General features: G+C 41.1%; 1 protein-coding gene across 9 annotated transcripts in view; it reads left to right on the top strand.

Annotated features, from left to right (window-relative positions):
- The window catches only part of USP28 (ubiquitin specific peptidase 28), a 30,490-nt gene that overhangs the window by 2,166 nt on the left and 1,522 nt on the right, over positions 1-26,802 (top strand). The window contains exons 1-25 of one of the 9 annotated variants that reach the window (XM_040534275.1): positions 1,000-1,095; positions 4,877-4,954; positions 6,415-6,547; positions 7,509-7,611; positions 8,314-8,476; positions 9,379-9,465; positions 10,262-10,399; positions 10,821-10,894; positions 11,412-11,488; positions 11,881-12,029; positions 14,127-14,254; positions 14,415-14,510; positions 15,967-16,161; positions 16,941-17,155; positions 17,476-17,546; positions 17,868-18,096; positions 19,125-19,328; positions 20,237-20,376; positions 20,560-20,745; positions 21,645-21,740; positions 22,703-22,881; positions 22,975-23,053; positions 23,448-23,527; positions 24,532-24,655; positions 25,493-25,691. In XM_040534275.1, coding sequence (XP_040390209.1) covers positions 1,045-1,095; positions 4,877-4,954; positions 6,415-6,547; positions 7,509-7,611; positions 8,314-8,476; positions 9,379-9,465; positions 10,262-10,399; positions 10,821-10,894; positions 11,412-11,488; positions 11,881-12,029; positions 14,127-14,254; positions 14,415-14,510; positions 15,967-16,161; positions 16,941-17,155; positions 17,476-17,546; positions 17,868-18,096; positions 19,125-19,328; positions 20,237-20,376; positions 20,560-20,745; positions 21,645-21,740; positions 22,703-22,881; positions 22,975-23,053; positions 23,448-23,527; positions 24,532-24,655; positions 25,493-25,691 — 3,274 coding nt within the window. In that variant the 5' untranslated portion in view covers positions 1,000-1,044. Of the gene's footprint in view, positions 1-999; positions 1,096-1,474; positions 4,665-4,876; positions 4,955-6,414; positions 6,548-7,508; positions 7,612-8,313; positions 8,477-9,378; positions 9,466-10,261; positions 10,400-10,820; positions 10,895-11,411; positions 11,489-11,880; positions 12,030-12,347; positions 12,425-14,126; positions 14,255-14,414; positions 14,511-15,966; positions 16,162-16,940; positions 17,156-17,475; positions 17,547-17,867; positions 18,097-19,124; positions 19,329-20,236; positions 20,377-20,559; positions 20,746-21,644; positions 21,741-22,702; positions 22,882-22,974; positions 23,054-23,447; positions 23,528-24,479; positions 24,656-25,492; positions 25,692-26,802 lie in introns of those variants that run through there. The other 8 variants (XM_040534276.1, XM_040534277.1, XM_040534278.1 and 5 more) reach the window with 8 other exon arrangements.

Below are 26,802 nucleotides of genomic sequence, written 5' to 3'. Positions count from 1 at the left end.
AGCTTCTGGGAGCTGGAGCTGGGGATTGGGTCCGTGCTCATCTCCCCCAGACACTTGCTGTGTTGTCCTGGGTAGAGCGCCGCATGCCTCTCTGAGCCTCTGTTTCCCTGCTTTTGAGAATGAGCTGAAAGTGTGTCTCTCGCTGCCTGCTCACACTGTATTCATCACCTAGGCCTTCAGATCAGGGAATTTTTCCTGTAAAGGTCTCTAACAGCTGTAGGCGGCTGGTGCCCAGGAAGACACAAGGGCTGTGTTTCCAAGGTCTCGTGTGCTGGCTGGTCTCTGCCCTCCCTCGTTTGTGCGGTATGTTGCAAGTAACTTGCTCCAGAGGGGGAAACACCTCGGTAAACGTTATTTTGGTTTGGGATGTCTCCATTTTGATTGTTAAGCTATTTTTATAAAGACAATGATGAAATCTCAGCTGTATTAGCGAAAGGATTTAAAGGAAACTGTGGTTGCTACAGTTTAGCAACTTAACTGTCTGTGCAAGTCGATAGCACGAAAGCTAGGAACAGTGAGGGCTTTCAGTGAAATTAAACATGGGGAAAAAATATTTTCTCCTAATATTGACGAGGCCAATAAATGTGCAGCCTTGGAAACTGCAGAAAGCAGGTATGTGGCCCCCTCTGTTGTTAAAAGCCTTCCTTTCTTCATGTTTTTTCCCTAAGGATCTGTGACTTGTGCACCCACACCTGGAAAATCCCTGGCAGGCCGTACAGCTCCAAGGCTTTGCACCTGAGGGAGCTCAGCCCCGACAGCGGGGCAGCGCCGGAGTCTTTGTTGGACGGGCACTCGTAAGGACCTTGGCACCCTGAGGTACCCGGAGTCAGGGCGCAGACCGCGGAGAAGCCGCCCCGCCGGGACCGCGGCCCCCAACCCCCCTTCGCTTCTTATTTTCCGCCTCTCGGCCCCAGCAGCGGCCGCCGGCCCCCCCGCACCCCGGGACCCGCCGCGGGGCCCGCTCCGCCCCGGCCCGGCCCGGCCCACGCATGCGCGGCGGCGGGGAGGCGGGCGGCGCGGGCCCTGCTCCGGCGGCCGGCCGGCATGACGGCCGAGCTGCAGGCCGCGGGCGGCGCCCCGGGCGGCGGCGGAGCGGTGAGCGGGCGGCGGCGGGCCGGGGCCGGGGGAGCGGCCCCCGGGGAGGCCTCGCCTGGGCCGGGCCCGGGCGCGGGTGGCGGAACCCGCGGCCTCCGGCGGGGCGCTGCCGCCCCTCGCGTCGGCGCCTGGCGCTCGGGCGGGTGGCGGCGCAGAGCCCGGCTCTGACGGGCCCGGGCCGGGGCTGAGGCGGGCGGGCGGGCCGCGGGGGGCCGGGCCGGAGCCCTGCGCGCACCGGTGCAGCGTCCCGGTGCTGCTCTGCCCCCGCCCGCAGCCCAGGCGCCCGGCTCTGGGCACCCCGCGGGGCCTCCGCGGTGTGTGAAGCACTTCGTCAGCGCTTGCTGGACTTGGCGTGGTTTGTTTTTAAAACCTTCTTAGGTAACACGTCGTGTATCAGTGATTTGTTCCGGAGGGCGTGTGCTGGCTTTGTAGGAAGGGCGCGCAGATAGTCCCGCGTGGCTTTCTCTTGACAGCCTTCTAAAATTTTCACCTCTGTAACGTCCGTCATGAGTTTTCTCCTTTCTCTGTTACCTGGAACATCTTCTGACACCCGTTACAAAGGCTGCTGCTCTGAACTTCGGTGGTGCCTCGCCTGCAGCAGGCAGGGGTCGGGACGGCGGCACTCGGCAGGGTGCGTGGCTCTGTGCACGGGCCTGCTCTCGTGGGCAACCTGTGGCACTCGGTCCAGGGGGTGAGAGCACGCAGGCAGGGCACGTGGACCGCTCGTCTGAGAGCGTCCTGCAGCGCCTCTGTGCTCTTAGGACATGAGAAGCATTTCTCAGGGGCGGCGTTGAAGGAATTTGCAGGAAGAAGGTATCGGTGAGTGCACCGTGCATTTAGAAGATGTGTTTGTGTGGCAGCGGTTCCAGGTTTGTGCAGGGCCAGCGTCAGGAAAGTGCACGATGTACAGGAGCCTGTGTACACGCGTGCTGATGGACAGGGAGCTAGCAGGCCATCGCTCCTTGTCTTGATGGATGTTGGTTTGTAAAAAGTCTCGTTTCAGGAATGTAAGCATTGTTGGTGCTACCGTCTGTAGGTTTTCAGGCCTCTTCATATCCATTTTGCTGGGTTGATAAAAAGCGCAATTGAGTTGCAGCGGCTGAAGGTCATCTGCTCTGCATGCCTCTTCCGTGCCAGCTACAACATCTGCCTTGCACGCTGTTATTTATGGAGCCCCTTGAACTTATGCACCTCATTTACACCCTTCCCTGTTTCCAGTTTCTCCTCAAAACAAACTACTTGTGCTCATATCATATTAAGGAAAATGGCAAAACCTATCGGCTTTATCATTTGATAGTTGACCATGTAATTTTTATCTCCGATACCTTCCATTCCTCTCAGCATCTTGATTCTAGAGTCATCTCCTGTTGCCATAATCTAATACTAATAGCATTGTCATTGTGGCTGTTATTTTTCTGGGAGGTCAGGTTTCAGTGTTTGCTTTGGTTTTAAAGGTGTAATGTGTATTAACAGATGTAGCATGCTACCACTATTGTTTTGAAAACAGCTGTGGAGCTTGTTTTAAAGTACCATGGAGCATAACTCCAAAAGCAATCAACCAGACTAGTTAGAAAAACAAAAATACTCTCCAAAAACTTAACAAATTGTACGCACAGAGTGTCGTTCCCATTGGCTTTTGTGGGCTGCCAGTCAGCCGCAAGCCTCTTGAAACTTGTTGTACAGGATAAACTTCCTGCTGTTAATACAAATGTTTCATATGAAAGGCTGAATAAAATTACCCTAGAAATCAGCAGAATATTAAGCGGTAACTTAGAACTGTGGGCTGGTAATTAGTTTTTATGTTTACTGCAGCCTTTGCGAGTCCTTCTTTCGGTGAAGAAGAAAAGCCGATGAAATCATGCCCTGTCCTGCCTTGGATTTCATTATTGCAGTGTGGTTTATTAGCATGGATTTTTCTCCAATGGAAACATATGCCCCGCAGCGTTAGGTAGGGTTAGCCAACAGGAATACAGCTCACTAAGGTAGCAAAATTAGCAGCATGATGTAATTGGTTTGCCGTAGTGAAAGTATTCCTGTCCTGAGGCTCATGCTCTTGGCTTCTTATCACACACAGTGTCTCATTGTGCTGCTGGCTCACTGTGAGGGTTTCCAGAACATCTCAGCTCTTAGGTTTTTAGGTGCAGGGACTAAAAAAGCGTGTGTGAGGGATTGGGAAGGATGTGTGCACATACTCATGCTTTTTTTTGTAGCAGCTTCCCAAAAGAGTAATTTAAATAGGAATACGATGAGTAACTTGTTGGGAGAATTCCCATCAAAAAAAAGAAATGGGATTTGTCTTTTAACCAGCCACCTGTGTGGATGCATGCTATTTTTAAGATATTTGTGCATGGAATAGCATCTGTCAGCAGTATGGATGGATATATAGCTCAAAAAAGTAGCTGATGTTACTGGTTACAACTTGTGCTGCAGTTGCGTTAAAACATCTTAAGATTTTTCCCAGTGATTAGAGTAAGTAGAAATTTGAATTTATTGCTCCGCAGCATTCCCAGTTAAGAATAATTAAACGCATGATCTTAAGAAACTAGGATCCATTGGACTGCACTGGCAGCAGGATGCCAGATAGCCTTTATAAGTCAGGCATACACGACGCAGTCCGTGCTGTTTGTCCTGCATCAAATCCTTGCTGTGCCACGCGCGATTCCAGCATTGCAGAGCTGCATCTCCTGGTGTCGGCTTTCACTGGCGCTGGGCTGCCGGCAGCTGCTGCTCCAAAGGGGGACGACGGGACCTCACTGCTCGCTGCTGGGGGAGCTGGCATTCCCCAGAACTATGCTGTTTAAGTTATTCATAGCACTGCAGCACTTGTTGGGCACAGTGACTGCTCCTGTGGAAAAAAAGGTGCGCCTGGTCGTTTGTGCAAACCTCTTTATAGGCAGCGTTGCATGCTTGCGGGTATCTCTTACGAGATGCAGGCTGTTCAGGAAAGTTAGTTCTGTAACGTGGACGCCGGTCTTATTCCATCAGCCATAACTGTGTTCACCGGTGATGGGCTTTGCTACCTTCCGGGCAATAAACGCTTTTAGCCAAGCGTCTTTCACTGTTCTGTTCTTGGGGCCAATGCTTTTACGTGTCCCTCACCAGGTACTTTGTGTGGCTAAACTCAAGTCTGTTTTCCACTTAACAACCCCTAAAGCATATAAGGATTTGACAAATCTGTTAAGAAAATGATTACAGAATTGTTCTTAGGTGTCTAAGCTGAGAATATATTGTTGGCCGTGGCCATGGCTTACAGACAGCAGCAAGTAGCTGACCAAACCCTGAGTTGCTGTGAGGTGAGAAGGACAAGCAATGGAAACTTCTTGGGCCCCTCTTCTGATGCCTCATTGTGAGTGAGAGATGACGTGCACAAGTGGCATGTGCAGCCAGGCTTAAAATAGCCCCTCTCCAATCCCCCGAGAGCTTACCAGGTTCCTTATATGTCCTGCTGCAGATGCTACTGCTTTTAGGAGAGCTGTGCCGGTGTCCCACAGGTGTGGTTCATCTGACGGAGTGCATGGTGCTTCATCTGAGGCCTGCCAACATGCTCTTGAATGTACAACAGATCGAAAGTTAGTCCGTAAATAGAAATTTTAACTACAATGTTCAAGCTGGTGTTGGTATTGTTATCTGGCACGTTTAACTGAGCTTTTGTGTTGATCTCTAAGTAAAAAGGAAAGAAAGAACAAATACTCTGGTGAGCCCTTGGCAAGCATTGCAGAAACAGCTTGATGTTTTTCTTGGTCACCTTTTTACATTAGCTTTCACTATTTCTCGACTGTAGGATTGCCAGATGCTTTTAAACCAACTGAAAGAGATAACAGGAATTCAGGATTCAGCTTTCCTTCAAGCAGCTCTAAAGGTTTGTATATGTTGTCGAGACCTCTGATTTTGTCCCCAAAATCAGGCGAGTTCAGGCTCTCTTGAAACATAATTCAAGGGTTGGATACACACTGGCATTTTTGTGGGCTGGTAAGAAGCTAGTCCTTGCTGAAATAGTCAGTGTGTGGCCTATGTCAGTGATACAGCGTGTCCTGAATGGAACAACCTGGTTCTCGTGAGAGGGGAAGCGTAAATCATCCGCTATTTTCTACCCCTGGTTTCTACTTCATTCAGATATACCCATGAGGCAAATAGGTACAGGAGTCCAGCATTTGTTGGTGTCAGAAGGAAATAGAATTTTAGGGCTAGCATGTAGTCAGCCACATCTGAAACAAAAGCTCGATGTGAAGCTGAGAACCCTTAATTTTTTTTCCAATAGTAGACCTTAAAGTCTGTGCTGCAACAGCACCTGCCATGTTAAAACATTGTAAACATTCTCTGGTAATTTTGCTCCTACGGGGCTGTTATCCATGCATTACAGTAAACACAAATTTTGTGGGGTGAAGTTTGTTTTTCTTTATTTAAATTGTTTCACGAGACCTGGACCACTGAAATCACATTGGCAGCTTTGTGATTGTGGCTGTTTTGCCAATCACCGGAACAGTCATTTTTGCTCTAAAGTGAAGGGACAGAAGCATCTCAGGCAGTTGGAGAAACAACATTTATCTGGAAAGATTCTTTCTCATAATGCATGTTTTGATATTTTAAATTATAGTATTGACTGATTACAGCTACGTCAGTCTGGAATCATCAGACACTATTGCCTTGAGATGTATCAGCAAGAGTTGCATTGTTTATATACAAAGAGACTTGTTTACATACAAAAGGACTCATTTCAGAAAATTTTTAAGTTTCATTGAGAAATAATGTTCAGAGAACGTTAGAATAAATGTAAAGTAGCTTAACACTTACTTCATTGTTTAAAATGAAATAGAAAACTAGTCTATGTGAGCTCTTTTCTAGAATGAACCAAGATCAGTGTTTTGCATGTTCTTCAGATATCTTGTGCTGTGTTATGTCAAGTGAATGCAGCGTGCATAGCCTGTAGCGATGGTCTAAAGAACGCCTTAGGTTCGGTAGGATATATGTGTCTTGAAATTCTTGGAGAGTTTGATTCCTGTGAGTCTCTCCCTGTGGCTAAGTACCCTGTTGCACTGCAGACCTATTACTATTTGAATCTCTGGCAAGGGAAATGAAATTAGTTAATGGAGTCTATAATGTCCTAGTAATAAAGGCAAAGTGCTTTCCATCAGATAAATTGTAGCCTTTATTATATTCATTTTTACTGCTACTTGTCACCAATAGATAGCTTTCTTCTGTGATGAGAGAAAGCAAAGTTGGAGCCAGTATGCCTATCTTTACCATGGATGCATTAAATTTCCTACGAATTTAGATGAAGTAACACTGGAACTATGGATTTTTTCCACGTCTTTCTCCTAGGCTGCTAATGGAGACCTAATGGAAGCAGTCACCTTCCTCACAGAGGAGCATGCTCAAGAGCCTGCTCAGGACACAGCTGCTGCAGAGCCATCTGCTTGGGAAGGGAGTGCTGTGGGCAAACAGCTTCCACAAAGTAAGTGGGTCATCTCTGCTCACACTGTGTCTCCTAAAGTTCTCCTTAAATGTTGTCTGAGATGAAAGGGAAGGCGTTGAGCCTCCCAGCTTCTGCCAGTGAATCTCTCCCATTCCTGTCCTGGCACTGATTTTGCTAATATTTGTCACTTGCCATGGGATGGTTCAGGGAACTAAAACAGCAAAAAAAAACCAACACCAAACCACTTTGGTATTGGTAAGGTTAGTTTTCCTAGAACCAGCTCATCTCTGGGTCAGCTAAGGGCCAGTTTGTAGGTAACAGATCATGTTACAAAGATGTATTTATTTTAAACAATTGATTAGTTGGCTAACAGAAAACCCAGGAAACTCCTAAACCAGAGAGACCAGAATAGAGAACCGAATCCCTGTCAAGGCATACGTTTCTTTCTGCTGTTTTAACTTGCAGAGCAGGTGAATTGAGTGTTCTGTACAACATTTTCATGAAAATTTAAAACAAAATGTTATTTTGACCAGCAGTTTGATTATGTGAGGGTTTTTTTATAAATATTACCACAGGAAGTTGATTCTGTGTAACCATGGAAATTGTATTAAATTAAAAACCTGTATTTCTCAAAACAGCATCAGTTGTCAACACTGATGTCAAAGCATAGTAAATACAAGCAGCAGCTGGTGTTCCTGATTCATTATTTCAATAGGTTTGAAATATTCCAGCAAGCTCTGAACTTGGGTTTAAGGAAATCTGGCCTTTACACAGCTGAATGATCTGTGGTCCTAACCAAGCCCACTCCATGTTTTTTTTATGATTTCATAGTGTGATCCAACCTAAAAGAATTTGTTCTTAAAACTTTTACTAGAAAATCATGCTTGCATCATGTTAAAAGTCATGTTTGTGAAGTGCAACATTTTCTAGAAGTTCCTTTTAAAGAAAACATTTGCTTCAACCTGGTGGAAAATTGATTAGAATGCTGTTCTGCTTCTAGATGGTGCTGCACTCAACCCTAACAACAAAGAAGACCTCCACACAGTTGTTTTCAGAGGACTGGAATCACCAAAAGGTCAAGCTGCAGAAAGAGATGTTGAAAGGTCAGTGGATTTGAAGTTTGTTTTTGATTTTGCCAGATATTGTGGGTGGATTCTTAAGCTGATTGCATTTTTTGTAACTGCAAAACAAACAAAAGTCATGTAAAAGATGTATATCTGCTGCTTTTAGACAGTGCGTGGATTGTTATCGTCTTCTAGGTGGTATAGTTGATCTTTACTTTTGTAGCAGCACTGCAACATGATGGTTGAAGTAGAAAAATAACTTCAGTTGTCTTATTTGATTCCTGCTGACATGGCTGGCATGCCAAACAAAACAATGCTTTACTGGTATTGTAGCACCTATTGAAGAAGCACCTTGAAATCTCATGTATCGATTCACTTCACACCAGTCACTGTGTACCGCTCTCCTTTTTACAGTGGCCTGGGTTGGATTGAATTTGCCTCCAGTAATGACTAAGTAGCACTATATATTAATTTTGCTTGCAGCTAGTTTATGAAGAAAAACATGCATATCTAATACCTCATTCCATCATCTCAAATTATCTTCCAGTCCTGGTTTTCATCCACCTCGTTTCAGAGTTGGAACTTTTTTGGAGTCAGGTGAGACATTTATTGCCTGTAGTGCCAGGTATCATCTGACAGTGCTCAACTCTGCATCCTGCCTGTGACTAGAGTACAACTCCCAGAGTTTCTGAGAATCTTTGTGAGATGGTGTTTCACAAAAGTGTTCATGTTCTGTGACAGACCGCAGGAAGTACATTCTGCTGAAAACAAAAATCGTTCCAAAAGGAAACGCTGTGAAGTTTGGGGAGAGAATCCCAAAGCGAGTGACTGGAGAAGAGTGGGCGACTGGCCTGTTGGAATGAAAAACATTGGTAATACATGTTGGTTTAGCGCTGTCATACAGGTAATCTAATGGCAAAGTTCTTGTGTGATAGCTGCGGTCTTGGAGACAGATGTTTATCAATTAGAATTAAATATTTAATATGTTTGTAGTTACCTGTGTAGAGGAGTGAATGTGGCTATCCTCAGATAATACTGTGTTTTTATTTTACATGATGCTCACTCTAAGTATATGTAAAAAGAGCAGTTAAAAAGAGACTTTGCATAAAAATAGATACAGATGCATATAATCAGTGTGTATATATGCAATTGCTTTTTTTGGTGTGGTGATGTACAAATACTTACTGGATGACAGAAAAGTGAACTGATAATGTAATTATAGTGGCGTCACTGTTAGCTCTATAATACTTGGGGTATCAGGTTCTGGTTAATGGAATACAGCGGCACAGATACTTGAACTAATAAGCAGCTAGGCAGTGTATATTATTAGTGATAACCTGAACAAGAAGAGACAACACTAAGTGCAACTGAACAAATTTGTCTCTTCTAACCATTTTACATAGCAGATAAATGTTAATCAATCATGGCTCTCTAGCTTGAGAAGTAAAAAAAAAAAAAAAAAAAAGCTGCAAATGAGCTCATTTTTCTGTGTGACTTGCTTCTGTATGCTTTTTCTAAGCTTGCCTGTGCAGAATAGAATACTCCTCCTTAAACTGATTATATGGTCTAAACTGGGAGTATGAGATTCTCTTCTTCGGAAGAGCATAAGGAATGTGGAGGGTGCAGATGTAAGCAGTCTGTGTACCACACCAGTGCTTCTTAAATGTTTATGTAGTAACACAAGGCCATTGAAGAAGTAGTAGTGAACAGAAAAAGCTGTGGAGTTAAGAGTCAATGGTGCATAAAACTGAAATGAGTCAAATCCTCGCAGGTGTTGATCAACCATTACCTCTCCTTTCCTTTCAGTCTCTCTTTCAGTTGCCAGAATTTCGGAGGCTGGTCCTTGGCTACTCTCTGCCACAAAATGTACTTGAAAGTTGTCATAGTCGCACTGTAAGTTTTCATCACGTAAAGCTGTGAAGTTTCCCTTTTGTGGTATACTGTTTTGTTCTTTCTTTAAGCAGATTTACTTTGAAACAAGCTCTCAGTTCATATGTTAACAACATTTAAATTGCCTAGCTGCTTTAAAGACAAATTTGGGAAATACTTTTCAAAGACAGAATTGCTGTAGAGAAAAAAAAAAAAAGGCAAGCTTCTCTCTAGAGCTTCTAAATGAGTTGCAGGGAGAAATCTGTCCCATAAAACTTCTTGTTCGTTAGTTATATGCTCCTCAGAAGAAATGGTATTTGAGGCAGTCTGAAGGTCTGCTAGCTCCAGTACCTTCTGAGAGTGGTCAGCAGAAGATGCTTAGAAAATATTTAAAGAAAAAAGTTATACATAGAATTATATTTTGCTTGTTATATATATCATTCTAGTTTTTGGCCATCACCGTTTAGGAGATTTAGTGTACTTGCTTTTGTCTGTGCTCTTGGTATTGTAAAAAACCTAAAGTGCATAAAGAATAACTTCAAAAGTTACCTTACCTTTTAGCTATTATTACTTCTGGCACCTCCTTTCTCTAAAGTTCCTGATAAGTTATTTTTTTCTCCCATGCATCCGCTGGGAGATCGTATTGCTTCCGAGAAAGGACACTGCATGTCTTTCGGCTTTTGTCCTTTATTAATGTCATCTCTTTCCTTGTTTGTTAGCTTACCTCTTAAGGCATGTGCATGTTTGTTTGCACTTTGTTTTTAAATGCTGCTTTTTGAGCTGCAGGAAGGGTCTGGCTTTTCTTCTTTTTGTGATGCAGGGAAAAAGAAATATTGCATTCATGCAAGAACTTCAGTGTCTGTTTGCTTTAATGCTGGGAACACGTCGTAAGTTTGTGGACCCTTCTGCAGCACTGGAACTTTTAAGGGATGCATTTAGATCAGCTGAAGAACAGCAGGTAAAACCATGTTACAAAGCCTTTTGCTTTTTTCAAACCAGCACTTGCTAACAGAGAAATTCTTTCACTTCATCCTCTTATTTTCAGAGACCTCTTCGCTTGTTTGTCAGCTGACAAGCAGCCGTCCCTGTGTTGCTTAGGTGAAATGTACGCGCTTGGTAGTTAAACAGCCAGTGTAACAGTGCTGTACCCTGTGCCACCTGGGTAGTAATCACAATAATTTCCTCCAACTAGTTTGCAGATGAACAGGGTGTTCACTATGGGTCTAAATCATTGCAGCGCTTCAGTTTCGTGCTTCTTTCAGATGGGTAGGTACAGCAGTACCAGTTGGGTTTTGTTCACATAGGTTTGTGAAACCAGCAGCGTGTGAAAACACATTCTTCTTGGTATGTTTGACTCTCAACTTTTGTCTCTCTTCTAGCAAGATGTGAGTGAATTTACACACAAACTACTGGATTGGCTGGAAGATGCATTCCAGCTTGCTGTGAATGTCAAGTGAGTTTTTTATGATACCAGGAGTTTGACTTGTCACTGAGGAGAAACAGATTTTAAATGTGACTGCTTAATAAATGAGAGGGCTTTAAATGCAAATTTTGAGTAATGAAAAAGACTTCTTTGTTTACTGATGGTAATCCTCCTTCAGCGTGAAATGTGCTTGTGGACTGTTAGATCTACATTTCTTGCTTAAGTGTAGGACTGTATTCAATGCCAGTATGGACTACAAAGCGTATAAGCTTTAACAGAAATCAACAGACTGGTGTAAACAAAAGACCTGGTTGTTTTTTTTAACTGTATTTCAAAAGGCAGTGTCTTCGTTGTTTTTTCCTTGCCAGTATTATAATGTGCTTTTGAGTATGGAAACATGAGAAGCTTCCTCTCTGTTTTGTGCTTTGATAGAAAACTTTATTTTTGACTGTAGGAAGATTCCCAAGCAAATGCTTAGATTAAGAGTTAAGGCTTTTTTGCAGCCTAAAGCTGCAAATGAATTCTGTGCTTTTTCTTTCTGAAACAGAAGCCCTGCAGATAAATCTGAAAACCCAATGGTACAACTTTTCTATGGCACTTTCTTGACTGAAGGTGTCCATGAAGGTGAGTTAAGGTTTTGGTAGATTCACTTTTTAGCTCTTTTAAGAAACTTGATTTATGGCAGTGATAATGCATGTTTCTGTTGCACATCCTTGATGAAATTGCCTGGATCTTCATTGTTATAGTAAACTTGCAAATATTCTTCTTTATAAAATTGTTTTTAACATCTATAAAATATGTCTTCTGAAGGCATTTAATGCTTGTAAGTTCTTCTGTGTTTGAAAGCACTTGTTTTGTAAGGAGGCTTACCCTGACAGACATAAGTAGAAAGCTGTAGGCACTTCATTTCTCAAAAGTAGTGCATCTAAACTGGTGCTTATAACAAACTCTCATGTTAACCAGAGTTTTTTGTTCACTTGACAAAACATGGGTTTTGTATCATTTTCATCATTCAGGCAACACTTTTTCCAAGATCGAAACCTTTGGTCAGTATCCCCTTCAGGTAAATGGTTATCGAAACTTGAATGAGTGCTTGGAAGGAGCCATGGTGGAGGGAGAAATGGATGAGGAGACAGCAACTCAGCCAGTGAAATATGGACAGGAGGTTAGTTGCAAGTTTTGTTGTTGAGGTTTTGGTTGCTTTCTAAAGAAAAATTCAATACGTGTAGCACAGGTGTGTCTCAGTATAGTGTGATAACTTTAAATGGCAATTGTGAACAGCCACTACTAACTGAATAAAAAAGTTTGTCTGCATACCTGGAATCTCGTATAAATGTATGTTAGTGTTACATAGATACTGAGTCTGCTTATTTGTAAAGATGTGTTGTCCTATATAACCAATTAGAGGAGTTTGTTTTAAGTTAAAAAGGTAAAGAGCTGCTTCTGATGCAAGTGTGATAAAGTCTCTCTCTTTCTGTTGAAGCCTACCTGTACCTGAGTAGGGGGAGAACCACTGCCTCCATATTTTCGGAGGGTAAAAGTACAGTGCTTAACTCTATGGTATGCCATTTGGAATTTGTATCTTTCTCCCTATTACAGTGTGTGTTTTTTTTTCTTTTCATTTTCACTCTTATCTTCTGACTGTGCTGATTTTTTTCTTTTTTTCTTTTAAATCCTGCAAATCACAAATCAGTCATGACCTACTTATCTGCAGCAAACTAGAAAGCTAAGATATATCATTATATTCAGCATCCTATATATATTAAGAACACCTGAGAAGTTAGGTTGAGAAAGACTGAGAAATAATACTAAGAAATTTGCGAAGGTGTCTGGCTTAGAAGGGATAGAAAAGTATTTCTGTTCAATGAGAAGGTTTGAAAAATGTCTTGCTGTGGTTTAAACTAGCAAAAGAAAAATGAAATCTTGTGCTGCTAAGCCCTGTCTGACTTTGGTCTCAAATGTTTGTTTCTGGTTTTCCTAGTTCCTGCATGAAGCTGTTTGGATGCATTTACAGCACATTTAGTTGAAATTAGTGTAGGTTGGTGCCAGAGACAAAGGGATATAGAGAGCTGATCAGGCAGGTTCACTTCAATCCAAGTTTTTTAGCTTCTTCAACTCCTTTTCTGAAATGTAGGGGGAAATTGGACTAATGATGTTTTAGTCTTTCTGTCTGTGCAGACAAAAGGAAAAAGCTCTGATTCTATTTCTGAGAAATATGATTGGAAAAACTGCATCTTAATTTTACTTCCTAGGAAGTCTGCATGATAGGGGGCATACAGAATAGGGTGCATTTTGTCTTTGGAGAACTTAGGTGAGCGCACTGAAGCTTAAAGGATCACGAGGATTAATTAGAATTACGTTTCCCCTAGGTAATAGGTGTGTAAATCTTTCCTTTTCCGTCTTTGGGTTCTCTTGTTCTGAAGATTGGGCTTCTTCTAAAAAAGCTCTGCTAACTGGCCATTTCCTTCCAAAGTGTTTAAAATTACTTATATATTTACAATGAAGGTGATTCTTTTAGATATAAAATTTGCTGTTCCACTTCGGTGTGGGGCAGATTTATTGTGGCAGGACATCTGACGTGAATCATGCAAAGGAAAATGACCTTAGTGTGTTCATCATGAGTCCAACAGAGAGTGTTGTCTGTTTGGTGCCATGCTAAGGTAGGTGAAGTAAATGGGAAGTGGATGCTTGAAATATTTGTGAACCCAGTAAGGCAGAGGAAGTATAAATTCAACTGAGAATTTTTCTTTCAGCATGGCTCTTTGAAACAGTTGTTATATATATAGAAAGTGGGTTTCTTGTCTGAATCTCCCAAATTGAGTAGTTCTAAGACAGACACAGAGAGGATAAGGAATAACACACTGCTTAAGGACTTCTGTTTTGTTATTCATCATTGCATGTGGTCTGCATTGGCAAATAACTGCTGTGGAGGGTTGTAGCTGACATCCAGAGTTTGTGTAGTGTCTGGTAATTTTCTGAAGTTCAGTGCTGGACCAGTTAATAAGCTACCAAGCTGGGATGTGTCAGGCAATGAAAATTAGCCTTCTGAAAGTTATTATGAGGCTGCTTCATGGTAAAAATGTAAAATGGAAGTGAAAGAAATTTAATCTCATAAAATTTGATTTTCTGACTAGTCACTCCATAAACACAATATACATTAAGAATTTAAAGACAGATAGATATTTAGGATCAGTTTAAAATGTGCTGTTTGGCAGTCATCTTAAAACAAGTCCCCCTGGGGGCATTTCTGCTTTTGTTACAGCGCTGGTTTACAAAGCTTCCACCAGTATTGACCTTTGAACTCTCCCGATTTGAGTTCAATCAGTCACTGGGACAGCCAGAAAAAATTCACACCAAGCTAGAATTTCCTCAGACTATTTATATGGACAGGTGAGATATTCTGTTGTATGGTATGTTTAAATCTATTGCTTTATTTTAATTAAATAAATTTAAAAGGTTGTATTGGTGAGCAAGGAAGGATTCTAAGATATTTGTGAAAGACTGGGTCTGAGAAGTAAATACATTTCACGTGGTTGGGCCCTCTGTCTAGGTACCTTTACTGCAGCAAAGAGCTTATTCAGATGAAGAGGGAAGAAATGAAGAAATTAAAGGAGAGAATGATGCTTCTGCAACAGAAACTGGAAAGGTAAGTAGTCAGCTAGCTTTCTTTTTGTACCACGTGGAAGTTTTGTAAATGCTTCCTTTCAAACAAGCATTCGAAGAGAAAACATATAGGAAGGAGAAACAACTGTGTTCTGAGAAGCCTGTAGTGTGGACATATGTTTTTATAAGAAAAGCTTGGATTTGTTGATGGTTTCTGCAGATTAATGATACTGTTACATGAGCAAATTTTTTAAATACTACAGTTGGAACTGTCAACTATATTTAGATGTTTCCTTGAGGAAGTCTATTTATACCTTTAAAAAGAAACTACATTATGTGCTGCATTAGATGTTCTTTACAGCTTAGCATTTGGCATTATTTATTTAGTGGCAAAAATCAGTAGCAAAGATCTGGTTTGTGGGCAAACAGAAGGCTTTATTTTCCAGGTGCTTTGTCTAAAAGTCTTTTTAATCAGCATTAAACTTGCTTAAATTTCTTTTGTATTTGATTATGACAATTCTGTGAACAGGTGGAAGGCAAATGCTTGTCCTGCACTGTAGTAACCTTGGAATTGTTTGTGTTCGGCATAGGCTCTGGCAGGCATTGTGCGAGTGGTTCATATTTAGGTCCATGTGTGGCATTGTATTGAGTCTGGCTGGGATGGAGTTGGTTTTCTTCTTAGCAGCCTGTGCTGTGTTTTGGATCTCCGACTGCAGCAGAGCTGATAACACACCCGTGTTTTGGCTATTGCAGTGTCAAGGCTTCCTCTGCTTCCCACTGCTCTCCCCCCAGGCATGCAAGCTGGGGGTGAGCAAGGTGCTGGGAGGGGAGGCAGCTGGGACAACCCACAGACGTATCCCTAAACAACCATGTCACACACTGTCACAGATGTGGAGAGCTGCTGCTCCGGTAAGAGGTGCTCTGGTGTTACTGCTAAACCAGCCCTAAACTCAGTCTAGGCTTTGGAAATGGCCAGCCTTTAGAGAGGGAACATCAGCAGCAGCTATCAGCAGATAGAATCTGTATGGTGCCTGGACAGGGGCACACTTCTCATTAGTGGAAACATAATCTGAACACTGAAAGGGATAGCGGAGGGCTATTCTTGTAGCTGCACGGCTTTCTGAGGAACGGAAGAGCTGGATGCATTTGAGGAACAAGTGTGTGTGCCTAGGCCCTACACGTTTTTCAGATTCTGAAAAGGAAATTGTGGCAGGGCAAGGTCTTTTTTTTTAATCCAGGTTTGTGTATGCTGTCATAATGAGAGTTCAAAATTACTTTGAACTTTGCAGCTTTGTGAATGTTCAACAAGGAAGTGTGTCCTAAGATTGAGATACGATTTCTGTGTTCAAAACAATTGAAAATAAAAAGAAATATTCTATGTCAGCTCTCTTTAAATATGTTGTGTCATAAACTAATATGTAGTAGCTTATTTGTTGTTCTTCTCAAGTTTAACCAGTCATGTTCCTTCATTAATGGAATGTTTTGCTTTTTTATTGTAGGTACATGAAATATGGCTCTGGCCCAGCTCGCTTTCCACTACCTGACATGCTCCAGTATGTTCTTGAATTCATCACTACAAAGTCTGCTGTACCTGCGTCTCCTGTGTGTGTGTCTTCGTCTCAGGACTCTGAGACAACTGTCCTGCAGTCCCAAGCTGGATCATGCATTTTGGACATGCTTTCACAGCCAAACAAGTTAGTAGATAGAAATAGAAAACATTTTTAGAACACATTACATTTCAACTAAATGCTGCTAGTTTTCATTCTAAAAGTGAATTATGTATGTGGGCTCTTGTGAGCATGATGGCCTGTACAAGTGCAAGTAGTCAGTGGCTACTTTATTCCTGATCTGGTTCTGTTTGTCTACGTATAATACTGCAGCTAATCTGTGTTTTTGGGGGGGTTGGTTGTTTTTGGTTTTGGTTGGTTGTTTTTTTTGGTGTGTGTTTTTTGGTGTTTGTTGGTCTTTTTGTTCGTTATTTTGTTGGGTTTTTTGTTTGTTTGTTTGTTTCCTTTTACAACAGCATTGCCATATTCCATAAACAGTAATTCCAAGTTAAATTATATGCTCTTTTTGGTTAGGTTACTATTTTTTTTTATCACTGTTAAATTACTGCAATATTGGATAATTACAAACCTGCCCAATTTGGTTGGCCTCCACTCCATGCTACGTAAATAAATTAATTTCCTAGTAAGGGATGGAATTTTTGGAATTATTCATTGTGGATCTATTCCTCACTGTGTTCCTCCAGTTCTGTAAGAATTTTAGCTTTTATTTGTCCTGGCCTATAATTTAATTTGGTCTGTTAAGGAAGAATTGCATTTCCATTAATTTATTTTCTTTGTGTTGTACCATCCTAAAATAAAAATATCTGCCCTGGCTCTTAAGTAATTTTTGTTTAACATGTTTTCTTTTATAAAAAATTGAGAAGGATTTAATAATCTGCCTATTACTATGGGATTTTGTTTTGCAGCGTACTAGAAAGAAAGGATACTAAGACTGAAGATGCAGCTGTCTTTTTGGCAAATTCCTCGCCGCAGAAAAAAATGAATGTGCCACTCCAGCCTTCTGGTTCACCAGCAGAAATATCTGAACGGCCAGCTCCTCATGTGGTTTCTGAGGAAGAGATGAACCTTGTTAGGACATGTCTACAGAGATGGAGAAATGAGATTGAACAAGATGTGCAAGGTTGGCCCTAAATGTTTGTTGTGATTTTTGTGTTGATCGCCATCCTGATTTCCTCTCTGTTGCTTCAACTGGATACGTCCTGAGCTATGCCCTATGGTGTTCCTCCTCATCTAAAAATACTCCTCCATATGTTTTGAGGTACATGGTATATCCACTGAGCTTGGACCTACCATCAAATAACCTTGTACAAGTTTCAACTCTGTTAAGTTTATTTGATCATTATTGCCTGGCTTCAAACTTTTTGAAAGTGAAGAGGGCCAGAATAGCCTGGGTAGTCATTACTTTTTATGTATTTTTCTCATTCGTGATGTTCTTGGCAGATCTGAAGGAGTCTATTACCAGAGTTAACCTATCCATTGAGCAAATGTACTGTGACCCTCTCCTCCAACAGGTAAAAAATGCAGCTTTGTTAGGTAAATATTAAACTGATGATGCTAATACTGTTTTTTGTTCATCGTTGTCAGTTCAGGTTATCCACTTTGTTGTATTTTAAAAAAATCCCAGTGTTATGATGAAGAGGAGAAAGGATTTGCTTAAAAAAAATAAGTTGTTTTTCCCTTAAAAGTCAATTCTCACACAGCAGTAAATTTAATGTATGAATTGTCTTGTACAAGGCAACATCTGTGAATGTATTTTATAACTTCTTTACAGAGATCAGACCACTTCCTTTACCAGAAGTAAGTCTGAGAACTCTGTCCGTTCGAACTTGCAGGTTCCCTATCGTTTGCATGCAGTCTTGGTACATGAAGGGCAAGCAAATGCTGGTCACTACTGGGCCTACATATATGACCAGCCTCGAAAAAGATGGCTCAAATACAATGACATCTCAGTGACAGAATCATCATGGGAAGAATTGGAGAGGGATTCATTTGGTGGCTCGAAGAATGCTAGTGCCTACTGCCTGATGTACATAAGTGATAAGGTGTCCCGGTTTGTTGCAGGTACTGGAGTTGCATATTTAGACTTTTGTGTATTTTTTTATGTATTATGTTGAACCTACACAGTAGTCTTTTGTTATACAGCCTTCCCTATTACATGAGTTATTGGTAACAGTTGCTTAGTCTTGCAAGTTTGTTTGCAGTGCCAATGTATAAATAGTTATGTGGATAAATTATTGTGCACGTGGCACTATACATGGCCAACAGCTGTAGAAGAACCTAATAATTTCATGCATGGTACATTTTGATGCAATAAATAGAAGCAAACAATAGAGAACTGTCATTCTGTTCATTGCTAAATATTGCTGATGAGAATCTAGAAGTTGTTCTTTGTCTTCCTGTGACAGGTCCATTTCTGTAATGAGCCCATGATTTATTTTGTTTTTTTCCCTATTTAATGCAATTTCTGTTGTTTTTAAAAATGTTTTGCTTTTACAGTGTGTCCATAAGAAAAAAAACTTTATACCAGAGATTTCATCATGTGGTTTTGATCATTTTAAGACTTGTCAAAAGCTGGTATTTCTTGGTTTTTGTGGTATTTCAAAACTTAATACTGAAGTAGGTATAAAAGGTGCTGGTAAGTACCAGCATGAAATTCATGCTTTCAAGTCCATGTGGTTTCCAACCTCTATATGTTATGTGATATTGTAGATACAATGTGTTAAGCTTGATTGTGACTGTTCCACTGTGGGCAGTTTAAATACCGTTCTCTGTACAGCGGTAGCCCTTGACTACAGATGTATTTTTGACCTACTGCATCAGCAGTTGCTGTTTCTGGAATTTTTCTGTGATAAATGCTGTTCAGAGGTAGAGAAAAAACTACTTTTTGTTTCAGATAACTGTAGATTTGTCTTTATTTTTGCACTTTTTATGAATCAGATTATAAAGCTAGTAGAAAGTATGTTTTTCCATTTCCATTCCTCAGCCAATTTGATTGTGGGTATCCATAATATTCCATGTTTGTTTAGTCTCTAAAGGTGGTGTTGTGCTGCTATGTATTTCATTATGTGCAATTCATGCGTTTGTTCCAGATGAAGATGATGGCTCAGAGGTTGGACAGTTTCAGAAGGAGGTTGAAGCCTTGCCCCCCGAACTGAGACACTACATTCAAGAAGACAATTGGCGACTTGAGCAGGAGGCAGAGGAGTGGGAGGAAGAGCAATCTTGCAAGATTCCTCAGATGGAGCCATCAGCTGCTTCTGAATCACAGGACCTCTCTTCTGAATCAGGACTAGGTGATACCACATCTGGTTTTGTGAACTTTATTGAAACTAATAACAATCAGTTGGTCATAAAGACCACCGTTTTGGAGCCTTATGTAAATTTCTAGGTATCTTGAAGGAACAGTTAATGAATTAGCAAAGGCAGCTGGTTTGGGGACTATGTCCTGGCAATACAAAAAGCTATTCTACAATTTTAGTACATTTGTCCTTCCAGGCTTGTCAACAGAAATGGCGTTTTCTATTCATTTAATCATAATGAGCTAATCTCATTGCACTTCCAGATATTTTTTTATACAAATGTTGGGTAGAAAATATCCAAGCGCTATTCTCTTGAGTGGGAAAGTGTTACTTAGCAATCCCTGACAGTGTGTGCCATACCCACTGAAGAGGTTTCATGAGGCTTCTATTCACAAGCTCATGATGAAATACATTCACCTCTGGGATGAATGTAGCAGCTGTTTAATCATGCACAGAAGTGCTACAAAGCATTTTTAGAACAAGAGAGGCAAAGAAGACGTAAATGGAGAGCAAACATTCATTACAATATTGTATTTTGATGAAACTGAGTAACAAGCTCACTCCAGACTTGAATAAAGTATTAAATTGGTGTCTTGTATCATATTGTCTGGTGGTGCAGCAGATTAAGATGTTAATAAAGCCTGAGAATGTGCGCTTTTAGTAGAGTGTTACATCTTTAGTGCTGCATAACCAAGTTTTTGACAAAATGAAGGTGGCTGATAATTTCTAATGTGAATGATTTTGGATGCCATTCACAATTAAAGAAGTTGGTATGTGTGCCTGGTAAATTTGAAAGAGGGCTGCCTTGATCTCATGCGCTGGTTTTCACCTTTTACCCTCTGTGCATTTGAGTTTGTGTCCTGCAGTTCATGCTTGCTAATGCCACATCGCTGTCCTGACAGATCAGTCTTCAGTCTGTGAGCAGAGTGTTCGTTCTCTGTCTTCTGAGCATGCCATGATTGCAAAGGATCAGACTGCCAAGGCCATTGCAAACACAGCCAATGCCTATGAAAAGAATGGTGTTGAGGCAGCTCTCTGCGAGGTAAGGACTGAGCCCTGGCCCAGAGAGCAACCTGTTGTTGTCTTTGTATTATTCTTAATAAACATTTGCTTTTTCTGTTTCTGTGTAATTACATAGATGTACCACATTTAATTCAGTCCCCTCCTCTCTCCTGTATTTTGCTTTTGTTTTTCTTATTCTTCTTCTTTTTATTCTTGGCCACAGCCAAAGGAGGTAGAACCAATGAAGGCCCACCTGGGAGAAACAACCTTTACAGTTCAGGCAGAACAACCACAAGATGCTAAAGAAACAGAGTCTGCTGCCCAAACTAGCTCACAGGTCTCTGAAGTGGAAATCCCCAGTGTGGGGAAGATTCCTGTTAGATCTGATGCAGATGGATATAATGAGGAGGTACAGCTCCCAGTGCAGACTTTAATTACTGTCCATCACTAACCTTATAACTTCATTGTCGGTTGGCTTTGAGCTTTCTAAGACCGGATATGACAGACCTCTGTCACAGAAACAGTACTGTTTTCAGAGTAAACTTTTCCCCCTGCAGAAATAAAATTTGGTGGCCAGACAAAATTGTTTAGTAGCTTCTTTTCTAAATGCCATCAGAGAAGCAGCTCTGTAAGAAGCGCTCAATTATTAGATCTGCTCAGTGTCCCTGTTGGTGGTCTTTCTGGCATAACTATATCAAACTTGGCCCTAGATGTATTAGTTTATTTACAAGCCCCTTTACTGTCTTCAGAGTTTTGTCCCGTTTATCAAAGAAATTGAGTTCTAGTAGTGTAACTTAGAGGATCCTAGCCACTGATTTTTTTTGAATCTGTTTAACCTCGTTCATACATACTTAAGCAACATTCTAGAAGTTGACTTTTCCACAAGTCCAGTTGAGTTAGTTGAATATGCTTAATACATGCTTGTATGAAGTTAGCACAATGAAATGCTCTGCCACAGGCACCACTGTCTTCTTTCTTGTATTGCTTAAGAAAATTGAGTGGGACATAGAGGGGTTAGGGTTAGCGTGCTTTATGTTCTCACGTGCTGAATTTATATATTCAAGCCTTGGAGCGACAAGCCTTCTGATTTAAGTGCTTAAAAAATCTGCATGTAAAGTGCATGTGATAGGTGGAGTAAGTAGTATATAAGCAAGTAGCAGCTCTGGCTTATTCCGCCTGTATTCATATGATTTCCTTTAAACTTTATCTTTTGAAAGTTTTTCCTTTCTTCACCATGCCTCTTATTCTTTTCCTGTCTGTTACCGTTTTCCTTGTCGTTGTTTGTGTGTTTTCCCGCTTTCATGGTAGGTGATGCTGAGTCCAGCCATGCAAGGTGTCATCCTGGCTATTGCAAAAGCCCGCCAGACCTTTGATCGAGATGGGTCTGAAGCAGGGCTTGTTAAGGTATCCTATTTGTTTGCTAAATTGAGCAGTATGGAAATCAGTTTTCACAGAACAAAGAATCTGTTGCATATAAAGACATATCAAGAAAGTGAAAGGAAAGATTTGTGCTTTTTTTTTCTTCTAACTAGGGGCTTTTCTGTTTGTGCTTGCATAATGTCCTTGTTCCAAACAATTTTTAGAGCTTGAAGAAACAGCAGATTTTACTTTTCTGTTTATACTGCTTATTCTTTGTATTCTTTGAGGTTATTGGTAATTCTCTCTTTTTTTTTTTAAATAGACTTCCTTTGCCTTTTAAAATCTGTTGCATGTCCTTGATGCAATTGTCAGGAAATAAACCAGCACTCGTGAATTTTTTTTGGTCCTGAAAATGCATACTTATTATAACCTCTCTTGTAAAATGTCTTCAAGAAATTAATGCATGAATTAGAGCGATTTGAAAGAATGTAAACTGCTGAATGTTGAAGCTGGTGTTAGGTTTTAGAGGCAGATAGATTTAATGACAAAAGGTGGAAAGGGAGAAATCACCTGTGTTACTTATCTACAAGAATATATATCACAAGATACTCTTGCATCTTAATGCAGATAATACAGATGCAAGAGGATTAGACTTGATTTTGACAACCCCGGCACTCACAAGAGGCTTACCAAAACTGTTTGAGGAAGTTATATGTCTCACCCTCTCTGAAAAGTGTTTAGAAGCATTTAAACACCTTTGTGCTTTGGAAAATCGCATGTCTGATGCATGTGCTTTGCCATGCTATACAATCCCGTTTTTTTCTTTAATTTGTAGCTCCAGATGCTTTTGGGCTTCTATTCACCAAAGAACATAACTAAGCAGCAGAGGCTAGTTATCTCCCATGAGAATCCCATCATTGCAGGACACATTTAAGCTCTGTATCAGCTCCTGTAGAATTCAGGCTGTCGGAAGTGTGGACATTTCAGTACATCTGTTTCATTGGCAGGCATTCCATGAGGAATACTCCAGGCTCTATCTCCTTTCCAAAGAGACCCCTACCCCTCAGAACGATGCCCGGTTGCAACATGTGCTCGTTTACTTCCTGCAAAACAATGCTCCCCAACAGGTTGTGGAACGGACCCTTCTCGAACAGTTTGCAGATAAAAACCTCAGCTATGATGAAAGGTTTGTGCTGTGGATTCCAAGATGAAGTTTTTCTCATCTGGAAGCAGCTGGGGCCATTCTTCTGATTTTCTCATCTCTGCTTATACGGAGCAGGTCAATTAGCATTATGAAGGTAGCACGAGCTAAGCTGAGAGAAATTGGTCCTGACGAGGTCGATATGGAGGAGTATAAGGTAAGGGACTGAAATGCCACCTTTGATCCTTCACACTGTCAGAACTCATGCTGTCCAAAGCAGCATGTGGGAAACTGAGGATGTGGTACAGAACAGTGTAAGCACATAGAGCAGTAGCTGGCATGCCTGTAGGTAACAGCCCTGAATGGTTTCATCTGAAGTTTGTATCCTCAGAAGCTATGAGGGAGAATGAATACACTGGAAATTTCCTGAGCTTTAAGGAATGTTTATGCAGTTGACTAAATCATTTTGTTGAATATATGGCTTTTAAGAGAATGTTAATCTCTTTGAAGGGTAAAATCTGCTATACTTTTGAGTTGTGAAGGAGTGTAAAATTTGGGTGTGCATGTTACAGGTGGAGCTGATACTCTGCTTTCTTGCTCTTCCTCAACAGAGATGGCATGAAGACTACAGCCTTTTTCGCAAGGTATCTGTTTACCTGCTTACAGGGTTGGAGCTGTATCAGAACAGAAAGTAAGTTTACTTTAATTGTGTGTTTGAATATACTTTTTCTGGCTTGCTAGTAGCCCTTTCTTGAATGCAGAGCCAACCTTGGTTATCAATTTAAATATGATGCTGAGGTATTATCTAGGTTCTTTAGTGTCCTCTAATCTTTCTCTCAGTGGAGCTGTATGTTCTTATTTCCAGAGATGTGTTTGCAGAAATGATTGCCATCACTTTTTCTGCCCTTTGGACTCCTGTACTAAAATTTAAGTGTGTTGAACTGGCATTATACTTGGTTTAAACACATTTTGGAGTTCTTCAGACTCTTAAGATTTTTTAAAGGGCCTTCTTTTTCTCCCTAATGTTTTAGTTGCATAATTATCACAGTATGGAGAAAGACTGCTGTTTTATGAAAGGTTTGTATTTTGAAAAGCAATTTTTTCCAATCCAGGAAAAAAAATTAATAGCTTCTAGAATTACTCATGGATGGAAACAGATTTCTGAGGTGGCTGGCAGTGATGAGCTGCCAAGTTCAGGTGGGCAAACGAACAAGAGGCCGGGCAAGAGTATGTTAGAGATTCTCTGAAACTACATCTCTCTATCAGCTCTTCAAGAAGTTTGATCCAGCAGTTGTTCTGTTTTCTCAGAGGGGTTTTTATAAGGTAGAAATACATAAATGACCTGAAAATACTATCCTTTGCATTTCTTTGAGTGTTCTCCCGAAGTGCAAAGTTCCTGAAGCAGTGCAGAAGATGTTGGCATTCGTGGTCTCGCCAACTTATATGCAAACTTTAAAGGGCTATTCATAAGGTACTCATTTGGCACACAAGGCAAAAGGGAACATTACTTAATTTGGCATAGAGCATCTGTTTGTTTATGCTTTGGCAAGGAAATTTTAGTGTTTCTGTTGGGTCTGATGTTAGTTACTGTTGAGGCTAAATGGAAAATATTTCCCAAGTTGACGTGATTGACCACACTGTAGCTTGTGACAGCGACAGACGTTGCGGGCTGGACAGCTGACACTCTTCTCCTAGGTACCAGGAGTCCCTGACCTACCTGGTCTATGCCTACCAAAGTAACACCACTCTGCTGATGAAAGGAACCAATAGAGGAGTGAATGAATCGCTGATTGCCTTGTACAGAAGAAAGTGTCTCTTGGTGCGTAATGAAGTGCGCTCAACTCATTTGGGGAGGGTTGTGGAATGGTACAAGCAGCCTGGTTAACATCAGCTCTTTTTGTTCTGTGATGCAGTTCACTTACTGCTCAGTACACGTTGCCCAAAGAATCAGATTGGACCATATCCCCTTCTAGGAGCACATCTCATTAACATGCTGCTTTTTCCAGGGAATGTTCCAGTACTGCTGAACTTACTATTGGGTTTTAAGTCAGTGCTTTTCAAAAAAGCAGTAGTTGTATTGGGTTTTGTCCATTAGCTTCCTTCCCCCACACTATTTATTTCTGATGCCGATGGCTTCCTTTCTCTGAACAAAAGGTGATGCCCTTTTCAGTGGGAAGAAAAAAGCAGTATAAAAATTAGATCTGTTGTTAGTTTGTGCTCTGTGGTTTCCAAGACCAGTGTGACTCTGTCTTACACCTGTTACCGTGGCTTCTGCCCTTTATTGAGTACCATCAGTAGCATGGAAATCTAGAATAATTCAATGAAAGAAGGTTTGATGTGATTTTTGAGGAATCTTGTTAAAGGTAAATATTAAAATCAGAATTGTAAATAAGCTATATTTATGCTATATGCATATATAACAAATTGCATATATGTATATAAACACACACATTTTTTGTTTTCTGTAGTGTGATTCCTTTGATTAAAGGTTGCTGTTCCATCAGAACCTAACACCTGGTTCTGTTAGTCTTTATGTTTCTGCACAGCTGTCCAGTGAAAGGAACTGAGCTGTGTGCCTTTCCTAACAGCATGTTGATTATCTTAAGTCTATGCTTGCTTTTTAAAAGTCGTCTTCTGATTCTCCCTCCTCTCCTAGAAGTTGAATGAGGTGGCAGCATCTCTGTTTGTAAGTTGTGAAGAAGCTCGTGTGGCAGAGGGCATTAGTATCCTGAATGAGCTGATCATCCCTTGCATGCACCTCATGAGCACCTGTGACATCTGCCAAGAAGATCTGGATGCCATTGAGGTCATGAGAAACCGCTGGTGCTCCTATTTGGGACAAGAAGACATGGATGGTAGGGAATGACTGCCCGCATTACCTTTTTCACACTGTTTGTGGTCAGGGCAGTGTCTAGGTCTTAATTAGAAAGGAATTGAAGGGCCATTTAAAACAGCATTAGCATAGTAGCAAGTTTGGGTATTTCTGATGGAGGTTGTGAGAGGATAAATGTATCTGTATCATCAATTGAATTATGCTATAGAAGAATTTAATCTTTATTTTTTCACTAAAGCTGCAGAAAAAGGATTCCTGTTCATTTAAGTGTGAAAAACTAATCTGAAAATAATGATTTAGCATTGTCTAGATGGGTTTTGGTTTTGTTTCCTCTTACTGAATTGAGGGTTTTCTACAGATAGCATGTGAATGCTTCAGGCTTAATTGCCCAGGCTGTATGGGGAGCAAATACAGAGGAACTTTTCACTACGAAAAGAGGATTGTTGTGTTGTAGCTGAATTTTGGTCCTGGATGGCTGTCCTTGTACTGTGTTTTCTTCTGCAGTCTGAAGTTAGGCTTCTGTGGCTCCCCCCATATTATTTTTCTTAAGGGATGTTGGTTTCAACCCCCTTTATCTATATATGAAGGTTTGGGGAGTCACTGCAAGTTTTTTCTATCATTAGGAAAGGGTAAATTTGCCATAGGAAAATAAGGCAAAGACATGCAGATTTATTCTCAAAATACTGTTGTAAAGAATAAATTTATATCAATGTGTGATAATAGGCAAGTTTCCCATTCTTGGGCTTGTCGTAACAGCTTTTACTTAAACAAAAGGTTGCGAAGAAACAAAAGTAGGCTGCTTGCACCTCCTGCCTGGATCATGTGAGGTAGTTCAAATGTCACCACTGTCCTGATGGTTTTCATCATCTGAAAGAGCCTGTCCTTTAATACGCAGGCTGATGCTGGTGTTCGTGTGGTCAGTCATTTACCGTGAACTGAAAAATGTATTTTCTGTGGGTTGTCCTGTGAAGCTCTGAGATGGTAAAGGCTGTAAAATGCTCTGGTTCATTCCAGTATAAAGCCAATGTTTGAGAGTCGCCTTGAAACATGTAGTTATTTCTGACTTATCAGCAAGTACAGCATCTTGAACTGAGAAAACCTGATACCCTGGTAGCATCTGGTTCTGCCCCAAG

The sequence above is a fragment of the Cygnus olor genome, chromosome 22 (genome assembly GCF_009769625.2).
Source record: "Cygnus olor isolate bCygOlo1 chromosome 22, bCygOlo1.pri.v2, whole genome shotgun sequence".
NCBI classification, from domain to species: domain Eukaryota; kingdom Metazoa; phylum Chordata; class Aves; order Anseriformes; family Anatidae; genus Cygnus; species Cygnus olor.
The sequence above is the reverse complement of the archived record's forward strand: the minus strand, read 5'-3'. Positions and strand labels throughout refer to the sequence as shown.